General features: G+C 38.4%; 1 protein-coding gene and 9 non-coding genes across 12 annotated transcripts in view; all 10 read left to right on the plus strand.

Annotated features, from left to right (window-relative positions):
* The first annotated feature begins 345 nt into the window (after positions 1-345).
* trnag-gcc (transfer RNA glycine (anticodon GCC)) lies at positions 346-416 on the plus strand. Its single transcript has one exon. It is a non-coding gene; the product is annotated as a tRNA-Gly (tRNA).
* Positions 417-646: 230 nt separating this feature from the next.
* Positions 647-717, plus strand: trnag-gcc (transfer RNA glycine (anticodon GCC)). The gene has a single exon. It is a non-coding gene; the product is annotated as a tRNA-Gly (tRNA).
* A 1192-nt stretch (positions 718-1909) lies between these two features.
* On the plus strand, positions 1910-1980 carry trnag-gcc (transfer RNA glycine (anticodon GCC)). Its single transcript has one exon. It is a non-coding gene; the product is annotated as a tRNA-Gly (tRNA).
* Positions 1981-2210: 230 nt separating this feature from the next.
* Positions 2211-2281, plus strand: trnag-gcc (transfer RNA glycine (anticodon GCC)). The gene has a single exon. It is a non-coding gene; the product is annotated as a tRNA-Gly (tRNA).
* A 1493-nt stretch (positions 2282-3774) lies between these two features.
* On the plus strand, positions 3775-3845 carry trnag-gcc (transfer RNA glycine (anticodon GCC)). The gene has a single exon. It is a non-coding gene; the product is annotated as a tRNA-Gly (tRNA).
* Positions 3846-4720: 875 nt separating this feature from the next.
* Positions 4721-4791, plus strand: trnag-gcc (transfer RNA glycine (anticodon GCC)). The gene has a single exon. It is a non-coding gene; the product is annotated as a tRNA-Gly (tRNA).
* A 231-nt stretch (positions 4792-5022) lies between these two features.
* Positions 5023-5093, plus strand: trnag-gcc (transfer RNA glycine (anticodon GCC)). The gene has a single exon. It is a non-coding gene; the product is annotated as a tRNA-Gly (tRNA).
* A 1824-nt stretch (positions 5094-6917) lies between these two features.
* Positions 6918-6988, plus strand: trnag-gcc (transfer RNA glycine (anticodon GCC)). Its single transcript has one exon. It is a non-coding gene; the product is annotated as a tRNA-Gly (tRNA).
* A 1499-nt stretch (positions 6989-8487) lies between these two features.
* Positions 8488-8558, plus strand: trnag-gcc (transfer RNA glycine (anticodon GCC)). The gene has a single exon. It is a non-coding gene; the product is annotated as a tRNA-Gly (tRNA).
* Positions 8559-9313: 755 nt separating this feature from the next.
* Positions 9314-19908, plus strand: part of LOC148420481 (uncharacterized) — a 15747-nt gene continuing 5152 nt past the window's right edge. Inside the window, exons 1-10 of one of the 3 annotated variants that reach the window (XM_088421045.1) lie at positions 9314-9524; positions 14687-14766; positions 14867-14947; positions 15252-15308; positions 15372-15560; positions 15695-15799; positions 17278-17368; positions 18349-18439; positions 18562-18703; positions 18798-18902. In XM_088421045.1, coding sequence (XP_088277171.1) covers positions 9467-9524; positions 14687-14766; positions 14867-14947; positions 15252-15308; positions 15372-15560; positions 15695-15799; positions 17278-17368; positions 18349-18439; positions 18562-18703; positions 18798-18902 — 999 coding nt within the window. In that variant the 5' untranslated portion in view covers positions 9314-9466. The remainder of the gene's footprint in view (positions 9525-14686; positions 14767-14866; positions 14948-15251; positions 15309-15371; positions 15561-15694; positions 15800-17277; positions 17369-18348; positions 18440-18561; positions 18704-18797; positions 18903-19908) is intronic. The other 2 variants (XM_088421047.1, XM_088421046.1) reach the window with 2 other exon arrangements.

Consider the following 19908-nt stretch of genomic DNA (forward strand, 5'->3'; position numbering starts at 1 on the left):
AATTATTCCCAATTTCTTGGTGAGAATGACATCACCTTTCAGCAGCATTGGTTGTTCAGTGGCAGAATTCTCGTTTGCCATGCGAGAGGCCTGCGTTCGATTCCCGGCCAATGCATTTGGGCTTAATCGACAAAATGGAAAGCCTTCGAGGTGAGTGTTTTGTTTACAGTCGAAGATTTGACTACAATGAGAGATTTCCAAGTCAGACCTTAAACCAAAGGCAAAATTCCACCTTTAAATTGAGACTTCTGTGATAGTCGTAAGTTCCATTCCTGACAACCCTTTTCTGAGGTATTTTTTTGTTCAAAATTCTGAAGTAACCCTGTTTTTGTGCTATAGAACGCAGCATTGGTTGTTCAGTGGCAGAATTCTCGTTTGCCATGCGAGAGGCCCGGGTTCGATTCCCGGCCAATGCATTTGGGCTTTATTGACAAAATGGAAAGCCTTCGAGTTGAGTGTTTTGTTTACAGTCGAAGATTTGACTACAATGAGAGATTTCCAAGTCAGACCTTAAACCAAAGGCAAAATTCCACCTTTAAATTGAGACTTCTGTGATAGTCGTAAGTTCCATTCCTGACAACCCTTTTCTGAGGTATTTTTTTGTTCAAAATTCTGAAGTAACCCTGTTTTTGTGCTATAGAACGCAGCATTGGTTGTTCAGTGGCAGAATTCTCGTTTGCCATGCGAGAGGCCCGGGTTCGATTCCCGGCCAATGCATTTGGGCTTTATTGACAAAATGGAAAGCCTTCGAGGTGAGTGTTTAGTTTACAGTCGAAGATTTGACTACAATGAGAAATTTCCAAGTCAGACCTTAAAACAAAGCCAAGATTCTGCCTTTAAATTGAAATTTCTGTGACAACGTCATAAATGCCATTCCTGATAACCCTTTTATAAGATATTTCTTGTTCAAATTTCTGAATTATTCCTATTATTTTCACATAGAGAGAAAACACCTTCCAGCAGCAATGGTTTTTCAGTGGCAGAATTCTTGTTTGCAGTGCAAGAGGCCCGGGTTCGATTCCTGGCCAATGCATTCAAGCATTATAAAATACGAAGGGAAAGCCTTTTAGGTGAGTTTTCCATTTACAGTCGAAGATTTGACTACAATGAGAAATTTCCAAGTCAGACCTTAAAACGAAGCCAAGATACTGCCTTTAAATTGAGAATCTGTGGGAATATCATAAATCCCATTCCTAATAACCCTTTTATAAGGTATTTCTTGTTCAAAATTCTAAATTATTCCTAATTTCTTGGTGAGAATGACATCACCTTTCCGCAGCCTTGGTTGTTCAGTGGCAGTATTCTCGTTTGCCATGCGAGAGGCCCGGCTTCGATTCCCGATCAATGCATTTGGACTTTGTTGACAAAATGGAAAGCCTTTGAGGTGAGTGTTTTGTTTACAGTCGAAAATTTGACTACAATGAGAAATTTCCAAGTCAGACCTTAAAACAAAGCCAAGATTCTGCCTTTAAATTGAATTTTCTGTGACAACGTCATAAATGCCATTCCTGATAACCCTTTTATAAGATATTTCTTGTTCAAATTTCTGAATTATTCCTATTATTTTCACATAGAAATACAACACGTTCCAGCAGCATTGGTTTTTCAGTGGCAGAATTCTCGTTTGCAATGCAAGAAGCCCAGGTTCGATTCCCGGCCAATGCATTTAAGCATTATAAAATACGAAGGGAAAGCCTTTGAGGTGAGTGTTCCATTTACAGTCGAAGATTTGACTACAATGAGAATTTCCAAGTCAGACCTTAAAACAAAGCCAAAATACTCCATTTAAATTGAGAATCTGTGGGAACATCATAAATCCCATTCCTGATAACCCTTTTTTAAGGTATTTCTTGTTCAAAATTCTGAATTATTCCCAATTTCTTGGTGAGAATGACATCACCTTTCAGCAGCATTGGTTGTTCAGTGGCAGAATTCTCGTTTGCCATGCGAGAGGCCCGGGTTCGATTCCCGGCCAATGCATTTGGACTTTATTGACAAAATGGAAAGCCTTTGAGGTGAGTGTTTTGTTTACAGTCGAAGATTTGACTACAATGAGAGATTTCCAAGTCAGACCTTAAACCAAAGGCAAAATTCCACCTTTAAATTGAGACTTCTGTGATAGTCGTAAGTTCCATTCCTGACAACCCTTTTCTGAGGTATTTTTTTGTTCAAAATTCTGAAGTAACCCTGTTTTTGTGCTATAGAACGCAGCATTGGTTGTTCAGTGGCAGAATTCTCGTTTGCCATGCGAGAGGCCCGGGTTCGATTCCCGGCCAATGCATTTGGGCTTTATTGACAAAATGGAAAGCCTTCGAGTTGAGTGTTTTGTTTACAGTCGAAGATTTGACTACAATGAGAAATTTCCAAGTCAGACCTTAAAACAAAGCCAAGATTCTGCCTTTAAATTGAGACTTCTGTGACAACGTCATAAATGCCATTCCTGATAACCCTTTTATAAGATATTTCTTGTTCAAATTTCTGAATTATTCCTATTATTTTCACATAGAGAGAAAACACCTTCCAGCAGCATTGGTTTTTCAGTGGCAGAATTCTTGTTTGCAGTGCAAGAGGCCCGGGTTCGATTCCTGGCCAATGCATTTAAGCATTATAAAATACGAAGGGAAAGCCTTTTAGGTGAGTTTTCCATTTACAGTCGAAGATTTGACTACAATGAGAAATTTCCAAGTCAGACCTTAAAACAAAGCCAAGATACTGCCTTTAAATTGAGAATCTGTGGGAACATCATAAATCCCATTCCTGATAACCCTTTTATAAGGTATTTCTTGTTCAAAATTCTGAATTATTCCCAATTTCTTGGTGAGAATGACATCACCTTTCAGCAGCATTGGTTGTTCAGTGGCAGTATTCTCGTTTGCCATGCGAGAGGCCCGGGTTCGATTCCCGGTCAATGCATTTGGACTTGGTTGACAAAATGGAAAGCCTTTGAGGTGAGTGTTTTGTTTACAGTCGAAGATTTGACTACAATGAGAAATTTCCAAGTCAGACCTTAAAACAAAGCCAAGATTCTGCCTTTAAGTGGAATTTTCTGTGACAACGTCATAAATGCCATTCCTGATAACCCTTTTATAAGAGATTTCTTGTTCAAATTTCTGAATTATTCCTATTATTTTCACATAGAAATACAACACCTTCCAGCAGCATTGGTTTTTCAGTGGCAGAATTCTCGTTTGCAATGCAAGAAGCCCAGGTTCGATTCCCGGCCAATGCATTTAAGCATTATAAAATACGAAGGGAAAGCCTTTGAGGTGAGTGTTCCATTTACAGTCGAAGATTTGACTACAATGAGAATTTCCAAGTCAGACCTTAAAACAAAGCCAAAATACTGCATTTAAATTGAGAATCTGTGGGAACATCATAAATCCTATTCCTGATAACCCTTTTATAAGGTATTTCTTGTTCAAAATTCTGAATTATTCCCAATTTCTTGGTGAGAATGACATCACCTTTCAGCAGCATTGGTTGTTCAGTGGCAGAATTCTCGTTTGCCATGCGAGAGGCCCGGTTCGATTCCCGGCCAATGCATTTGGACTTTATTGACAAAATGGAAAGCCTTTGAGGTGAGTGTTTTGTTTACAGTCGAAGATTTGACTACAATGAGAGATTTCCAAGTCAGACCTTAAACCAAAGGCAAAATTCCACCTTTAAATTGAGACTTCTGTGATAAAGTCGTAAGTTCCATTCCTGACAACCCTTTTCTGAGGTATTTTTTGTTCAAAATACTGAAATAACTCTATTTTTGTGCTATAGAATGCAGCATTGGTTGTTCAGTGGCAGAATTCTCGTTTGCCATGCGAGAGGCCTGGGTTCCATTCCCGGCCAATGCATTTGGGCTTTATCGACAAAATGGAAAGCCTTCGAGGTGAGTGTTTTGTTTACAGTCGAAGATTTGACTACAATGAGAAATTTCCAAGTCAGACCTTAAAACAAAGCCAAGATTCTGCCTTTAAATTGAAATTTCTGTGACAACGTCATAAATGCCATTCCTGATAACCCTTTTATAAGATATTTCTTGTTCAAATTTCTGAATTATTCCTATTATTTTCACATAGAAATACAACACCTTCCAGCAGCATTGGTTTTTCAGTGGCAGAATTCTCGTTTGCAATGCAAGAGGCCCGGGTTCGATTCCCGGCCAATGCATTTAAGCATTATAAAATACGAAGGGAAAGCCTTTGAGGTGAGTGTTCCATTTACAGTCGAAGATTTGACTACAATGAGAAATTTCCAAGTCAGACCTTAAAACAAAGCCAAAATACTGCATTTAAATTGAGAATCTGTGGGAACATCATAAATCTCATTCCTGATAACCCTTTTATAAGGTATTTCTTGTTCAAATTTCTGAATTATTCCCAATTTCTTGGTGAGAATGACGTCACCTTTCAGCAGCATTGGTTGTTCAGTGGCAGAATTCTCGTTTGCCATGCGAGAGGCCCGCGTTGGATTCCCGGCCAATGCATTTAGGCATTATAGACAAAATGGAAAGCCTTTGAGGTAAGCATTCTGTTAATAGTTGAACATATGACTACATTGAGATATTTCCAAGTCAGACCTTAAAACAAAGCCAAAATACTGCATTTAAATTGAGAATCTGTGGGAACATCATAAATCCTATTCCTGATAACCCTTTTATAAGGTATTTCTTGTTCAAAATTCTGAATTATTCCCAATTTCTTGGTGAGAATGACATCACCTTTCAGCAGCATTGGTTGTTCAGTGGCAGAATTCTTGTTTGCCATGCGAGAGGCCCGGGTTCGATTCCCGGCCAATGCATTTGGACTTTATTGACAAAATGGAAAGCCTTGAGTTGAGTGTTTTATTTACAGTCGAAGATTTGACTACAATGAGAGATTTCCAAGTCAGACCTTAAACCAAAGGCAAAATTCCACCTTTAAATTGAGACTTCTGTGATAAAGTCGTAAGTTCCATTCCTGACAACCCTTTTCTGAGGTATTTTTTTGTTCAAAATTCTGAAGTAACCCTGTTTTTGTGCTATAGAACGCAGCATTGGTTGTTCAGTGGCAGAATTCTCGTTTGCCATGCGAGAGGCCCGGGTTCGATTCCCGGCCAATGCATTTGGGCTTTATTGACAAAATGGAAAGCCTTCGAGGTGAGTGTTTAGTTTACAGTCGAAGATTTGACTACAATGAGAAATTTCCAAGTCAGACCTTAAAACAAAGCCAAGATTCTGCCTTTAAATTGAAATTTCTGTGACAACGTCATAAATGCCATTCCTGATAACCCTTTTATAAGATATTTCTTGTTCAAATTTCTGAATTATTCCTATTATTTTCACATAGAGAGAAAACACCTTCCAGCAGCAATGGTTTTTCAGTGGCAGAATTCTTGTTTGCAGTGCAAGAGGCCCGGGTTCGATTCCTGGCCAATGCATTCAAGCATTATAAAATACGAAGGGAAAGCCTTTTAGGTGAGTTTTCCATTTACAGTCGAAGATTTGACTACAATGAGAAATTTCCAAGTCAGACCTTAAAACGAAGCCAAGATACTGCCTTTAAATTGAGAATCTGTGGGAATATCATAAATCCCATTCCTAATAACCCTTTTATAAGGTATTTCTTGTTCAAAATTCTAAATTATTCCTAATTTCTTGGTGAGAATGACATCACCTTTCCGCAGCCTTGGTTGTTCAGTGGCAGTATTCTCGTTTGCCATGCGAGAGGCCCGGCTTCGATTCCCGATCAATGCATTTGGACTTTGTTGACAAAATGGAAAGCCTTTGAGGTGAGTGTTTTGTTTACAGTCGAAAATTTGACTACAATGAGAAATTTCCAAGTCAGACCTTAAAACAAAGCCAAGATTCTGCCTTTAAATTGAATTTTCTGTGACAACGTCATAAATGCCATTCCTGATAACCCTTTAATAAGATATTTCTTGTTCAAATTTCTGAATTATTCCTATTATTTTCACATAGAAATACAACACGTTCCAGCAGCATTGGTTTTTCAGTGGCAGAATTCTCGTTTGCAATGCAAGAAGCCCAGGTTCGATTCCCGGCCAATGCATTTAAGCATTATAAAATACGAAGGGAAAGCCTTTGAGGTGAGTGTTCCATTTACAGTCGAAGATTTGACTACAATGAGAATTTCCAAGTCAGACCTTAAAACAAAGCCAAAATACTCCATTTAAATTGAGAATCTGTGGGAACATCATAATTCCCATTCCTGATAACCCTTTTTTAAGGTATTTCTTGTTCAAAATTCTGAATTATTCCCAATTTCTTGGTGAGAATGACATCACCTTTCAGCAGCATTGGTTGTTCAGTGGCAGAATTCTCGTTTGCCATGCGAGAGGCCTGCGTTCGATTCCCGGCCAATGCATTTGGGCTTAATCGACAAAATGGAAAGCCTTCGAGGTGAGTGTTTTGTTTACAGTCGAAGATTTGACTACAATGAGAAATTTCCAAGTCAGACCTTAAAACAAAGCCAAGATTCTGCCTTTAAATTGAAATTTCTGTGACAACTTCATAAATGCCATTCCTGATAACCCTTTTATAAGATATTTCTTGTTCAAATTTCTGAATTATTCCTATTATTTTCACATAGAAATACAACACCTTCCAGCAGCATTGGTTTTTCAGTGGCAGAATTCTCGTTTGCAATGCAAGAGGCCCGGGTTCGATTCCCGGCCAATGCATTTAAGCATTATAAAATACGAAGGGAAAGCCTTTGAGGTAAGTGTTCCATTTACAGTCGAAGATTTGACTACAATGAGAAATTTCCAAGTCAGACCTTAAAACAAAGCCAAAATACTGCATTTAAATTGAGAATCTGTGGGAACATCATAAATCCCATTCCTGATAACCCTTTTATAAGGTATTTCTTGTTCAAAATTCTGAATTATTCCCAATTTCTTGGTGAGAATGACGTCACCTTTCAGCAGCATTGGTTGTTCAGTGGCAGAATTCTCGTTTGCCATGCGAGAGGCCCGGGTTGGATTCCCGGCCAATGCATTTAGGCATTATAGACAAAATGGAAAGCCTTTGAGGTAAGCACTCTGTTAATAGTTGAACATATGACTACAATGAGATATTTCCAAGTCAGACCTTAAAACAAAGGCAAGATTCTGCCTTTAAATTGAAATTTCTGTGACAACGTCATAAATGCAATTCCTGATCACCCTATTATAAGATATTTCTTGTTCAAATTTCTGAATTATTCCTATTATTTTCACGTAGAAAGACAACACCTTCCAGCAGCATTGGTTGTTCATTGGGACAATTCTCGCTTGCCATGCGACAGGCCTGGGTCGATTCCCGCTTAATGCATTTAATCTTTATAGAAAAAAAGGAAACCCTTTGAGGTGATAGCTCTGTTTACAATCAAAGATTTGACTACAATGAGAGATTTCCAAGTCAGACCTTAAAACAAAGGCAAAGTTCTGCCTTTAAATTGAGACTTCTGTGATAAAGTCATAAATCCCATTCCTGATAACCCTTTTACGAGGTTTTTTTTTGTTTAAAATTGTGAAATGACCCTATGTTTGTGCTGTAGAATGACAACACCTTCCAGCAGCATTGGTTGTTCAGTGGCAGAATGTCAGTTTCATTTGTCAGACATTTGTAAGAACTGTCTTACAAATTAAGCACCCGTGTAAATTTTGTATAAATTGTACACAAAAAAGGAGACAAGGCAATCTTCCCAACTCATGCATGAGGGGAGCGAAGAGGAACTGGCCAAGGACAATTCTACTGCGCTCTGCCAATCTCTCCGCCCAGCCCTGAAGGGCCACGAAAAAACGCAAGTCTATGGCCGGGACCTTGTGTACTTGTCCTTCTATGTGTGAGCATGTGGGTGAGAAACTAATGTATGTATGAAAAAATACGTAGCGAAACTTTCTGATAATGCATAGCAAAAACATCGATAAGAGTCACAGCTGTGGGAACGCTCCGACTGGCAGGCTTGAGCGGCCTTCCTTCTGCTTGAGAGAAACCAATGACAAGACAGTTCTTTTCCCACAAACAGTGTACTCATTCTCCCAGCGTACCATCAACATACCTAGCAGTACATCAGTAGTTTAATTTTTCATTATTATCATTCAGTATATATTTATTCATTCACACAGCAAAGCATTTCTTCATTGCGAGCATTAATATTTTGTAGCAAATGTATAATCACTATATCTACAACTAATCTAGCAATAATTATTCTAACACAGAATTTTCATTTGCCATGCAAGAGGCCTGGGTTCGATTCCCAGCCAGTGTATTTAGGCTTTATAGAAAAAAAGGAAAGCCTTTGAGGTGAGAGTTCTGTTGATAGTCGAACATTTGACTACAGTGTGAAATTTTCAAGTCAGATGTTTAAACAAAGGCAAGATTCTGCCTTTAAATTGAGATTCTGTGAGAACATCATAAATCCCATTCCTGATAACCCTTTTATAAGGTATTTCTTGTTCAAAATTCTGAATTGAACCTGATTTTTTGATGTAGAATGACATGAGCTTCCAACAGCATTGGTTGTTCAGTGGCAGAATTCTCGTTTGCCATGCGAGAGGCCCGGATTCGATTCCCGGCCAATGCATTTGAGCTTTAAAAAAAAAGAAAAAGGGAAAACCTTCGAGGGGAGTGTTCCGTTTCCAGGCGAAGATTTTACTACAATGAGAAATTTCCAAAGTCAAACCTGAAAACAAAGGCAGAATACTGCTCCTAATCTTAACCCTATTCCTAACCCTTAAATTGAGACTTCTGTGATAAAGTCATAAATCCCATTCCTGACACCCCTTTTATAAGGTCTTGGTGGGCAAAATTATGGATAACCCTAACCTTGTGCTGCGGAATGACACCATCTTCAGGCAGCATTGGTTGTTCAGTGATAGATTTCTTGTTTGCCATGCAAGAATCCTGGATTTGACTCCAGGCAAATGCCTCAAACCTCACAACATAAGATGTATGCATTTGATCTTGAAATATCGTGTGGATTTATGAATATATTCTTACAGCTATTCAGTTGGAAAGGAGAGAATAGAGGGCAGGATCCAAAGGAAGTTTTTTTTTAAAATTTTGGTTAAATTGTACTGAATTCCAAAACGTGAGTCTCAAAAATATGAATCCAATTAGGACAGAAAGAATAAAGAGCACCATCTTCAGGATCTAGAAAGAATTGTTATTATTGTGTCGACGTGTACTATATTTTCAAATGTGAGTTGATCAAAATGGAATGCAGATATTATCAGTGAATTGGAATGGGAAATATGTGACAAGGGCTTAAAAAAAAAAAAAAAAAAAAAAAAAAAAAAAAGTGTACTGCGCCTTTAAGACACTGCTCCAGTTGGTCAGGAAGCGGCTGGAGACTCACCCGCCGGGGGCAGATTCCTACTTCAGATATTGATAACAATTCCGATGTCACGGACGTTGCGGTATCTACACCGTCCGTAGCTTATCTTCCATTTGATTCTTCTGCGGGGAAACTTTCGAGGACGATAATGCTGGATGGTTGCGCTCATGAAAATCACCAGAGACATATGTCGCCTGTTGGGATTCGCCAGCGGTAAGAAATGCTGCACTTTACATTTAACTTTCGAAAGTCGACCGAAAGTGAGCAAACAAACTTTTCGAGGCCTTTGGCGAACGCTAACTAGTAGCCGGGCGTTTTACTCGTCTTTTTGTTTGCGGAATATGAAGATGGGAAAGTTTTGTTTTAAAATGTCAGCGGGCGGGACAATGCTAGCCACCCAAAATTCCTCGCACCACCTTCAGTCCGTATGTTGGAAGTGTGGGAGTACACTTGTTTAGAAAGACCGTGTCCAAAAGACCCAAGTGTTGCTCGATAATATGGCTTCCTACTGAAACTATAAAGATGAAGGAAGCGAGGAAAGAGACAAATGACGACGGTGCCTCAAGTCGTAGCCTTAGCCCTAGAATGAAATAACACTTTAAAACTGCTACAAATACTTAAGAACCAATCGATAATCTGATGAAACTCTTAACTAATTTAAATACTTGGACATTTAGGGATATTGTTTAATTTGAAATTGTCCGAGTCATCTGAGTTTCAGTCTCTCAAAAGTAAATATTCAGACTTTTGCACAAATTATTAATTTTTTTGCGTAACTTAAAAGGGATACTTGTAACTTGTTACTTTTAAACACAGGCTTCGAATTCCAGTGCAAGAGGGCCGGTATCCTGCAGCTTTTCGGATATTCTCTCCTAAACACACATGATTGAAATGATTCGGGTAATTTTCAAGCTCCCAGAGCTGACTGAGATAATCATTTGAATCAGGTGTGTTGTGGAGAGAAAATCGGAAAATCTGTAGGATTCCGGCCCTCGAGGACTGGAATTCGACACTGATGCTTTAAAATATTAGCATATTTTATATATGAATAAAGTAAGACTCATGGAATCAGACAGGTTATTACTACCACTAATAAAGAGCTTTACATTTCTGGGGTATGTTTGGACAAATTACTTAAGTTATGTTCGGTTTAAAACCTTTGAAACAAAATGTTTTAGGAATAAAATGGGCAGCGTTATGGTTGTACTTTTAATGTAAGCTAAATCAAACCTTTTCAATGACTTTAAAACAACTCAAGGCCAAGTTGTGGCAGCCCTGTTGGGTTTTTGCATTCTTGTGGAACTAGCTTTTACTTCAGCCAAACATCCTCAGACCAGGAGAGACAAGAGGCACTTTTGTTGCCGTTGTCTGACTACCTTGAATGCTTGCGACAAGAACTTTCCACTGTTGTCATACAAAAACAAAAGTATCTAATAGCCTGCACAGAATACTGTCATTCTCATTATACTACATGATTATTTTTAATCTATATTTAAAGAGAATTGGAAAGTGCTAAAAGGGCAACCTTGATCAGTCTGTCATTCATCTAGTAATCAAGCAATTAACATGGGAGTTGTCATTGTAGGTGTGCTGCAGAAAGCCATTTAAGTATCTCGTGAGTCACTCTAAGTCACTTTTTCATTACTATTTTATACCACTTGAACAAATAGAAACCTGACACCACACCACTTCCCACATCTGGGTGTGTTTCCGTATACGTGCGTCTTAACTCGACCCCACTGTGGGCTAAAATAATCCTCAGATCTTGAATGTTTGTATTTCTCAAACACCACTACAGTTTGGAAATGACCGTTCAGTTGGAAGTTAACGTTCAGTTTTCCATGAATGTGCCAGCCTTTCTGGATATGTGGATAGAAAACCATGACCGCTTTTCTGAAATCTCCAACATGTGTCATCCGAAGTCAGTGTCTTTGTAATTGAACAAAACAAGGAAGTCCTTATTTATTTGCTATACAGGTGTCCAACCAGTCTTGCCATCAGAGCTAGTCAATCCTGATTTTGCATAATCTCTTTCTACCAGGCAGTACATTTAATTTCAGGTTATAAATTATAACCTGAGCATTGTTATGCAAATTATACCATTGTTCACATTGGTATAATTTTGTGTTTTTGCTGTAGTATAAATCGTATAGCATATAGCGAGGCAATTCAATAAAGATGATGAATGTAACAATTACAATTTCAGGCTTGCGTATTCTCTTTTCAGGTAACAAAACACTGCTGTTTTTTTTTTTTTTCTCCCCAGGCTTGATTTTGTGGTCTTTAGCTGATTGGGTTTCTCCATTTTATCAAGTTATTTGGTCACAAAGTGATAGATGTCTTGTCAAACCGAGCAATAATATCTTTTTTATTGGGGGGGTGGCACAAAAGCCACACTTTATCGCAGAGAGAACATCCCTCTGTCCCTGTCCCACTGCAGGCTACTAGCTAATGTACGTTGTTTGCAGCAAAGAAGACGCAAACAATATGAAAACCGTAAGCTAAAGGAATTTTCTAAAACAGCGTCTGCTTAGAAGGTGAATTTAGAAGGCATAGAATTTGACAGAGTGACATTACAGGTCAGCAGGTGACTCATTTTTTTGTTGTAATATCAAATTAAATCAAACTTAAGGAGGTTAAAGTATCTGGTGACTCACAAGCTTGTTCCCACCTGGTTCCATTTAACAAGCCACAAATCAATGGTGTCCTTTTTTGAGGAGAGAAGTCACACACATACTCACTTTTAATTCATAGCTATATTTAGCCTGCACATGGCAATAATGTAATGTTGTAATCTATTGTTTACCATTGGATAAACTAAATCCACGCAAAAGACAAATCCCACATTCTACAGTATGTTAAGACTTATGTGTGAGCCATTCCACAATTTAGTGTTATTTGTATCCTCAGAGAAAACTATTTATTAATGCACTCTACAATTACATGACACACTTTTATAAAAGTATCCTGCACATATTGATATGAATTGTGCATAATGTTAGCATTCTTTTAGAATAAATGTCAGGGCTATAGATCATTTACTTGCTATTTTTATGCTAAAAACCCACAGTGTCAGTACATGTAACGTACAAAAACATTAAATGATCATCTCTGTGGTTGACTAATGAACATTTGAGTTGTCAATTTGTCAAGTGAAGTTTATTTGTATAGCCCTGGACCACCACAGTCTCAAAGGGCTTCACAGGTGAAAAATAAATTATACAGAACATCATAAATACACAACAGTATCCTCTGAACAAAGATCCTGGAAAGGGAAGGAAAAACTCAAAAACCCAAATCTGGGAGAAATAAACCTTCAGAAGGGACTGCTGGTGCGAGGAGCCCCCTTCCATCAAATTCAGAACTTAACTTTTTGGTTAAGCAAGAGAAAGAAAGCAAAGATAGAAATTCAGTTCATTTTGAAAACCAAAGCAATAGGAACAGTTTTTTTTTTGTTGGCTGGTGTAACAAATGTTAATCTATATAATAACTAATGTATGTACCCAGTATTCATGCGTGCATGTATATTTTATATCAATTTGAGAATGAGGGACCATTTGCTTTTTTTGCGTGTATGTGTCGGGACTTGGTAGCGGCAGATCCAATTTGTTTGGTGTTCAAAACGACTTGCCTAAATTATAATAATTGACTCAATCAAATCCAAAGTCAAACTGTCACCATTATGAAATTTTATCCTTGTACAGGTTGCCTTTAGAAAGATAATATGTAATTTAGAAAGATAATATTTAATGCAACGCTTGATCAATCTTGGTGTAAAAAATAAAAAATAGCCAACATCTGTAATGATATGGTAAAGCATTACGTGTTGTGCAAACGTGAAAAGTAACAAGTGTACTGGGCGGTAACATCGATATACCTACACATTGCGATACAAATACGCATATTGCAATACGAGGTTCAGTTTCCAATAAACTGCGTATCAAATTTGGAACGGTTTATTTTCATAATTTTTTTTTGTTTTGTTTTGTTTTAAATCAATCTGCTCTGGATTGGCTTTCGTATCATGTTTTTTTTCATATTATGAATCGTATTTTACATGTAAATCATTCCAAGCGTTTCAAAAGCACCACATTAAATGTTACACTACCTTTTGAGTGAGGCAATGTTCCAAACAGCAGAAAAAGAAAACTTTGATACGATACAGCCATATTAACAACCAGGAGAATCTCATGTTGCATTTATTTCAAAAAGAAATTTTGAGATTTCAAGTTTTGTTTTGTTTTCGTTCATTTTATTTCTTTTATATGCTAAGTAATTTTTGTAATATGAATTAAAAAATGTACAGAAGCTAACAAATCTTGAGGTTTCACTGTATTTGATAAATTATAACAATAGATTTGTCCTTGAGTTATGTCTTTTTTTCTTTTTTTTTTCTATTTTTTTTCCACCTAGGCGAGTGATGTCACATCTGTTTTGTTTTCAGTTGAAGAGCACTGTGACCAGTATTTTATGGTGGCACGTGTGGCAAAGTGCTACCTCTGTATTCGTGTCACATCAGTGCCATCTGAAAGATTATTCTCAACTGTTGGGGACATATTAACACAGTCAAGAGCATGCTTAAAAAAAATGTAGAAATGCTGCTTTTTAAAAAAAAAAAAAAAAAAGTGTTTAATGTGTGCTCATAAATGTCAATGATGTGTGGCTTCTGAAAAAGAATAGACTATTGTCTATTGTCACAATTTCCTTCCGTATTTTTCAGTCAATTTTAATATATTTTTTTTTTCCAAACATTGCCCAATATATCGCAATATGTATCGCAATAAGCCTTTATTGTATTGCAGTGTATTGCAATAGACTTAAAATACCCAGCACTAAAATGTAGTATAATGGTTATGTAAAGTAACACTCATTGTCAGCTAAAAACCGATCAGCTCACCAGTCTATAGCTAGCTGTGGATGGCACGAACCTCCCTATACTCATTCATTCAATCTGTTTTTAGTTATCAAAACTAAACAAGACACCTTTACATTGTGCGAATCAACGTTTATTATTTATTTATATTTTATGATGTTACCTTGCTCCATTGCGATGCTGTCATAATGACAAAGCTGATACACAGATGGACTGATAAAACCACACAATATTTTGAAGGCAACGTGTAAGTTCCTGTGTAGATAGGCCTGACACACATGCCACGCACGCACGCACAAAACACTGAATGTTTGGTCTTTTCCATTAATATGCAGGCATATTCAAGAGTAAAATATTTGAGCGTTACCCTTTAGCCATATTTCCTCTACATTTGAGAATATTTCCAGAATATAATTGTGGAAAAATACTCTAAATTATATTTATATACTGTAGATGGCAAAACTAGCTTTTGATTGGTTGTAATGTTCATTGTTTTCAACAGGTCCACCTGCGCAGCAACAGGAGGAACAGGTGGACTGTAGCACATTTCCTGACCCTAATGATGCAGAGGCTTTGTCACAGGTAAATGAACAATTTCACTCACTGGGCACTGTCAACACTGTATTGTTCAAAGCTTCATTGTGCCTTTTTTAACTGCCTGTCTCTGTGTGCGTGTACTCAGGATGCATTAAACATCAATGAGGATCTGAGCGACGATGAGAAGGTTGAATGCAGAGCAGAAAGACGCAGGGTGAAGAGAAAGGTTCAGGAACACATTTTGCTCTTTTTTTAGACCTTGATGTGCATATTCCACTTTTGTGAAAAATGTTCTCTTAACTGGACCATTTAGACATTCTGTCTTTTATAGGCTCTCCTGCTAGGTCACTGCCATCACATTGATTTTATTTCTTTCTATACGGAATGGTGCACTTGACGACCCTAACATTAGATCGCATGGTCTCTGCAAATATTTTTCTTTGGCCTTTTTTGTAGAATGATTGGTCTTGGATTTGGAAGTTTTCTTTTAATTTTTAGAGTTGAGCATGAACCTCTTATTGTCTTTCCAGCGTCGACGAAAACGTAAGAAACCAGAGCAGGTAAAGCAAAGTGACAAACTTGACCAGGTAATAGTTGCTTTCTATGTTTTGCTGTGCTATGTTGGATAATGACATGGTTCTCCTTGCTAGGATGAAGATAAAGGTGGTGAGTCGGAATTGGATGACAGTGATTCAGAAGTGGTAGCTAAAGCAGAGGGGCAAATACATCTGCAAAAAGATGACAAGAAGGATGCAAAATCAGGTGCCTCATACAAGATTGCTTCCTCTTCCACCACCACTGCCTCCAGAGAGCGTCAGAAGGCCAGATCTACTGAAGAGGTGGAGGCTCAGTTACCTGTGTACAGTTCAAGAAATGAAAGCATAAATTTCTGTTTAGTTCCACATAAAGGACACTTAATCCTTAAATCATAGGTTGTAAAAAACTCACACAATAAACATGGTTAAATATACAGGAGCCAGAGTGGGACGTAAGCAGTGCATTCTTTGCCAACGCCGCCAGTCACATCAAGCCTAAGAGAACATGCCTCAAGTCCAAAGAGAATGAGTCCATAAAGGAGGTACTTGTACAGTCAGATGGCATGATGAGTGTGTGTGTGTGTGTGTGTTTCTTAATGTTCGTGTCACCTTGTATGAAGTCTTAATGTGTAAACTAGACTTTAGAACACCTCTAAAAGCAGGAGCTTTTGTGTGTGTTTATTTGGGATGGGCATTTGACTAAATTTCATTGATTGAGTATGAGGCAAAGTAACAATCAATAAATGATTATTGAAGGGGATTTTCTTTTAAAGGGTTACTTGCCATGAATCATCTGAACTCCGGAGTGGTATTAGCACAGAATGAAGCTGCCTAGAAGAGTTGCAGTGTCATAGTCTAGATGTATCGTAACTCTACTTCCCCTACTCGAGGTCAATTAATGCTTCTTTTTTCACGGTAAACTGGTGATTGGCTGAATCACTAGCAATGTTCCCGCTCATTTTCAATGCGTATGAGCATTCACACAAACTCCCTGGGCAGGCTTTGGACCAAGGTGAGCAACTTCTGACATGCACACGATGAGTCACTGTGCGCATATCTGATGTCGCTCCTAAGGTGACCTATATCACATAACTCACATTTTGTCATTATTGACAAATCCCGAAAATCAAGTTACATTAAATTTCAGTTTTTGTTATGGCCAAGAGCTAGAAAGTTATTTGTTTGTTGGTTGATTTATCTCACTGCCCAATGGGCGTTTATGTTATTGCCCCTTTAAGGCAGGGAGAGCGGCGTATAATACTGGCCCTTTAAGAGCCATGGGGCCTGCATCACAAGGGCAGTTGAGATCGATTGCAGGTTATAGAACACAGTTTCTTTACCGTAATGGTTGCCTTTTATTTTAAGTATTTGAAGTTTATAGTTTATAGTTTGAAGATCTGTGTACCTACTATGGAAATACATGTATAGTTTTATTAAATTAAAGATATACCTGTGATTTAAAAAAAAAAAGTATTAATTGTATTTGAACCTGGTCAAGCATACAAGTAAACCAGGCAGCCAGAAGTCTCAACTCGCACATTGTTTGGCAACATTGCTAATAATCATTATTATTACTATTTTTGTTTCGTTTTCAACAAGTTTGTTATTATTATTAGTATTATTATTATATCTTGAGCAATAAGTGTTTTACACATGACAGTCTAATGTATACTGTACTTGTCACCATGGCAATAAACAAGCCACGTTGTGAAATAGAAAGAAAAAAAAAATCTCACCCACTTTAACCGCTTTATCTTCGTTTCGCATATACTCCCACAGCCATTGCATCTTAAGTGTATTTTTTTTTTTCTTTGGCTTAATGAGCGGACGTGTCGATGCTCGTTTGTTTTGCGAGGAAAAGGGGTTAGCATTTGCGTCTGTTGTAAGCTAGCTTATTGGTTTTGCAAATGCTTTTAGACACAATTACTCATTAACAAATTCCACACAATTCTTTACTATGACCCATGTCTACCCCTGTTCTACATTGCAATAATATTAGTGCACTATCTTGATTGTATAGATGCACAGCAGTGAATTTAAATGGACTATTTTAATGCCATTGCAGACAAAACTAACTGACATCACGACGAAGAAAAGCACACCACTTGCAGGTAACCAGACCGTAGGAAACCTCTTACCTAAATTTCTTTTGTGATAAAATGGAATTTCAAGTGTAAACTCTCCATTGCAATCATCTTTAATCATGTACAGATTAGACTTTAATTCAACGTCCGGGCCGCTGCTAATATGACCGCAGCTGTGCGAGACGTCAAAGAAAAAGGGGAACAGTTCTGTTGTAAATTCCTCGTTGCCGCTGGGTTGATGTGCATGAGGGTGAATTGCATCCGTGTGTGTGTAAGCGGGGGGAGGTCCTTTGTGTGCTCTGGTTGGAGAGGGGCATGTCATGGGACAGCTAAGCGAGGTCCTACGACTGGCTTGTTTACATTGTATTTGCGGGCGATGACTGCGCAAGCATTAATAGAAATATATGGTCCGGTTTATTGTTTTGGAGTTGCCACGTTCAGTTGTGAACTTGTAAGGAAAATAAAAGCCATGTTATTCAGCCATACGAGTCCGACTGCTCTTTGATCTGAGCCGCTTTGTGAGTAAGGCGCTCCAGCGCAGCCTAAGCAGTCCCCCCCCCCCCCCCCCCCCCCCCCCCAACAAGTTCACTACTGAACAGTGTATAAGATTTAGTATTTTAAGATTTAAGTAAATATCTGTACTGCAGTAATATTTGTTTAAATTATATGTATAGCATGAAGACTTTTCATTTTAAAAAATCATTCTTTTTTTTTGGTTTGTTTTTATGTTTTTTTTTTTTTTTTTTTTTTTTTAATGTGAAAAGTGGGGGCGCTACTTCGCGGATTTTTCCTATCGCGGCCGGTTCCGGGACGTATCTGCAGCAATAAACGAGGGTTCACTGTATTGGTAGGCGACTTTTTAAATGTTAACATCGCCGATTCTCATCTTAATTAATCGTGTCAGCCAATATCGTGGTTGCCATTAAAATTCGATTAACTGTGCAGCCCTAATGTGGGATGTGAATATCCATATATGTCATTGATGAACATTTTTTTTTTCACTGTAGAAAAAGGAATAAAACTCGTGCAAGAGGGGCAGTACTCACAAGCAGCCCACATGTTTACAGAAGCCATCAAATGTGATCCTAATGATTACAGGTGCGTCCCCTCATTCATTACTTGTACTTACTCCTTTGCTCTTAAAGATTAATTTGCCAGTCACTAATGAACGACACGCCTTCTGAAGACTTAAGTTGTGACTAAAATTGATGTTGCTGCAGGTTCTTTGGGAATCGTTCTTACTGCTATTACTGCTTGGAGCAGTATCCTCAGGCCCTGGCAGACGCCGAGCGTGCCATCCAGTTGGCTCCAAACTGGCCCAAAGGATACTTTCGCAAGGGCAGTGCTCTCATGGGCATGCAGGTGGACACTCGCACTACACTCAGTTGCCTTGATGACATATAAGCCTCTCAGTTTTAGAATAATTATTGACAACAGCATGCAATATGTGTACTAGCGGTACAGTGAGGCAGAGAAGGCCATGGAGCAGGTGCTAAAATTGGACAAAGACTGTGAAGAAGCTGTCAATGAACTCTTCAACTGCCAAGTACTGCAATTGATGGTGAGTACCATGAAAATGATTCTATTTATATACAGTCGGCCCCCGGTTTACGAACACCCTCTTTTACGAACATTTCGACTTACGAGCGTGGACCACAGAGTTTTTTGTCCCCCACTTACGTGCAAACCTTTCGTCTTACGAACAATTTGACATGCCGACCATTGTATTAGTTCAGATAAATTTCGCTTTGCTGTGTCAACAAAATCAATAGACGACGCTTGTCACGGCAACGGTGAACGCTACTGCTCTTACAATGTCACAGTCACTGTCTCAGTCACGGTGTCAGTCACGGAGTCAGTCACGGAGATGCCGATATGCTATTGGTCGATTAAGGTCATGGTCGGTCTCACTCACTGAGATGCTATTGGCCGGCATCACGTCAATCACAGAAATGCCGATATGCTATTGGCCGAACGCCTTTATATAGCTTGATGGCACAGCTGGTCGGGATGGAAGGAAGGAGAGAAAATGAGTGAAAAATGGAAGGAAGGAATGTTGTGAAGACTTTGCAAACTTTATCTGTTAGACATGGCTTCTAAAATTGCAAGTGGCGGTAAAGGAAGAAGTAAGAGGATGATGACAATAGAAACCAAGCAGGAGATAATAAAAAAAAAAAAAAATGAAGGAGGCGCACGAATGGCTCGTGAGTATGGCCGTGACCGCTCGGCAATCTTCTAAGGGCAAGACTTTCCTTGCCGGGGGACTGACTTCGATCGACAACAAAATTGAGAAGCTTCTTCTATTATGGATTAAAGAGAAGGAAATCGCTGGTGATAAGTTCTAGTTTGAGAAAAGTTCCCGTTTAAGAAAATAAAAAAATAAATTCTGCGGGTTGGTCTCTGCTCCCCTCCGCCTCCACCCAGCTCAAGTCACGTCGCCCCAAAGGTAAATGTCATTTTTCCTTTGTATATTTATGTTATTTAATTTAACTGTACAGTAGGTTATGTTACTCCTTTTTAATATGTGTATAAAGTCGTGATGTTTTTACCTAAGGTTTTTGCACGCG

This window comes from Hippichthys cyanospilos, chromosome 8 (assembly GCF_059441005.1).
Source record: "Hippichthys cyanospilos isolate Australia breed blue-spotted pipefish chromosome 8, RoL_Hcya_1.0, whole genome shotgun sequence".
NCBI classification, from domain to species: Eukaryota; Metazoa; Chordata; class Actinopteri; order Syngnathiformes; family Syngnathidae; genus Hippichthys; species Hippichthys cyanospilos.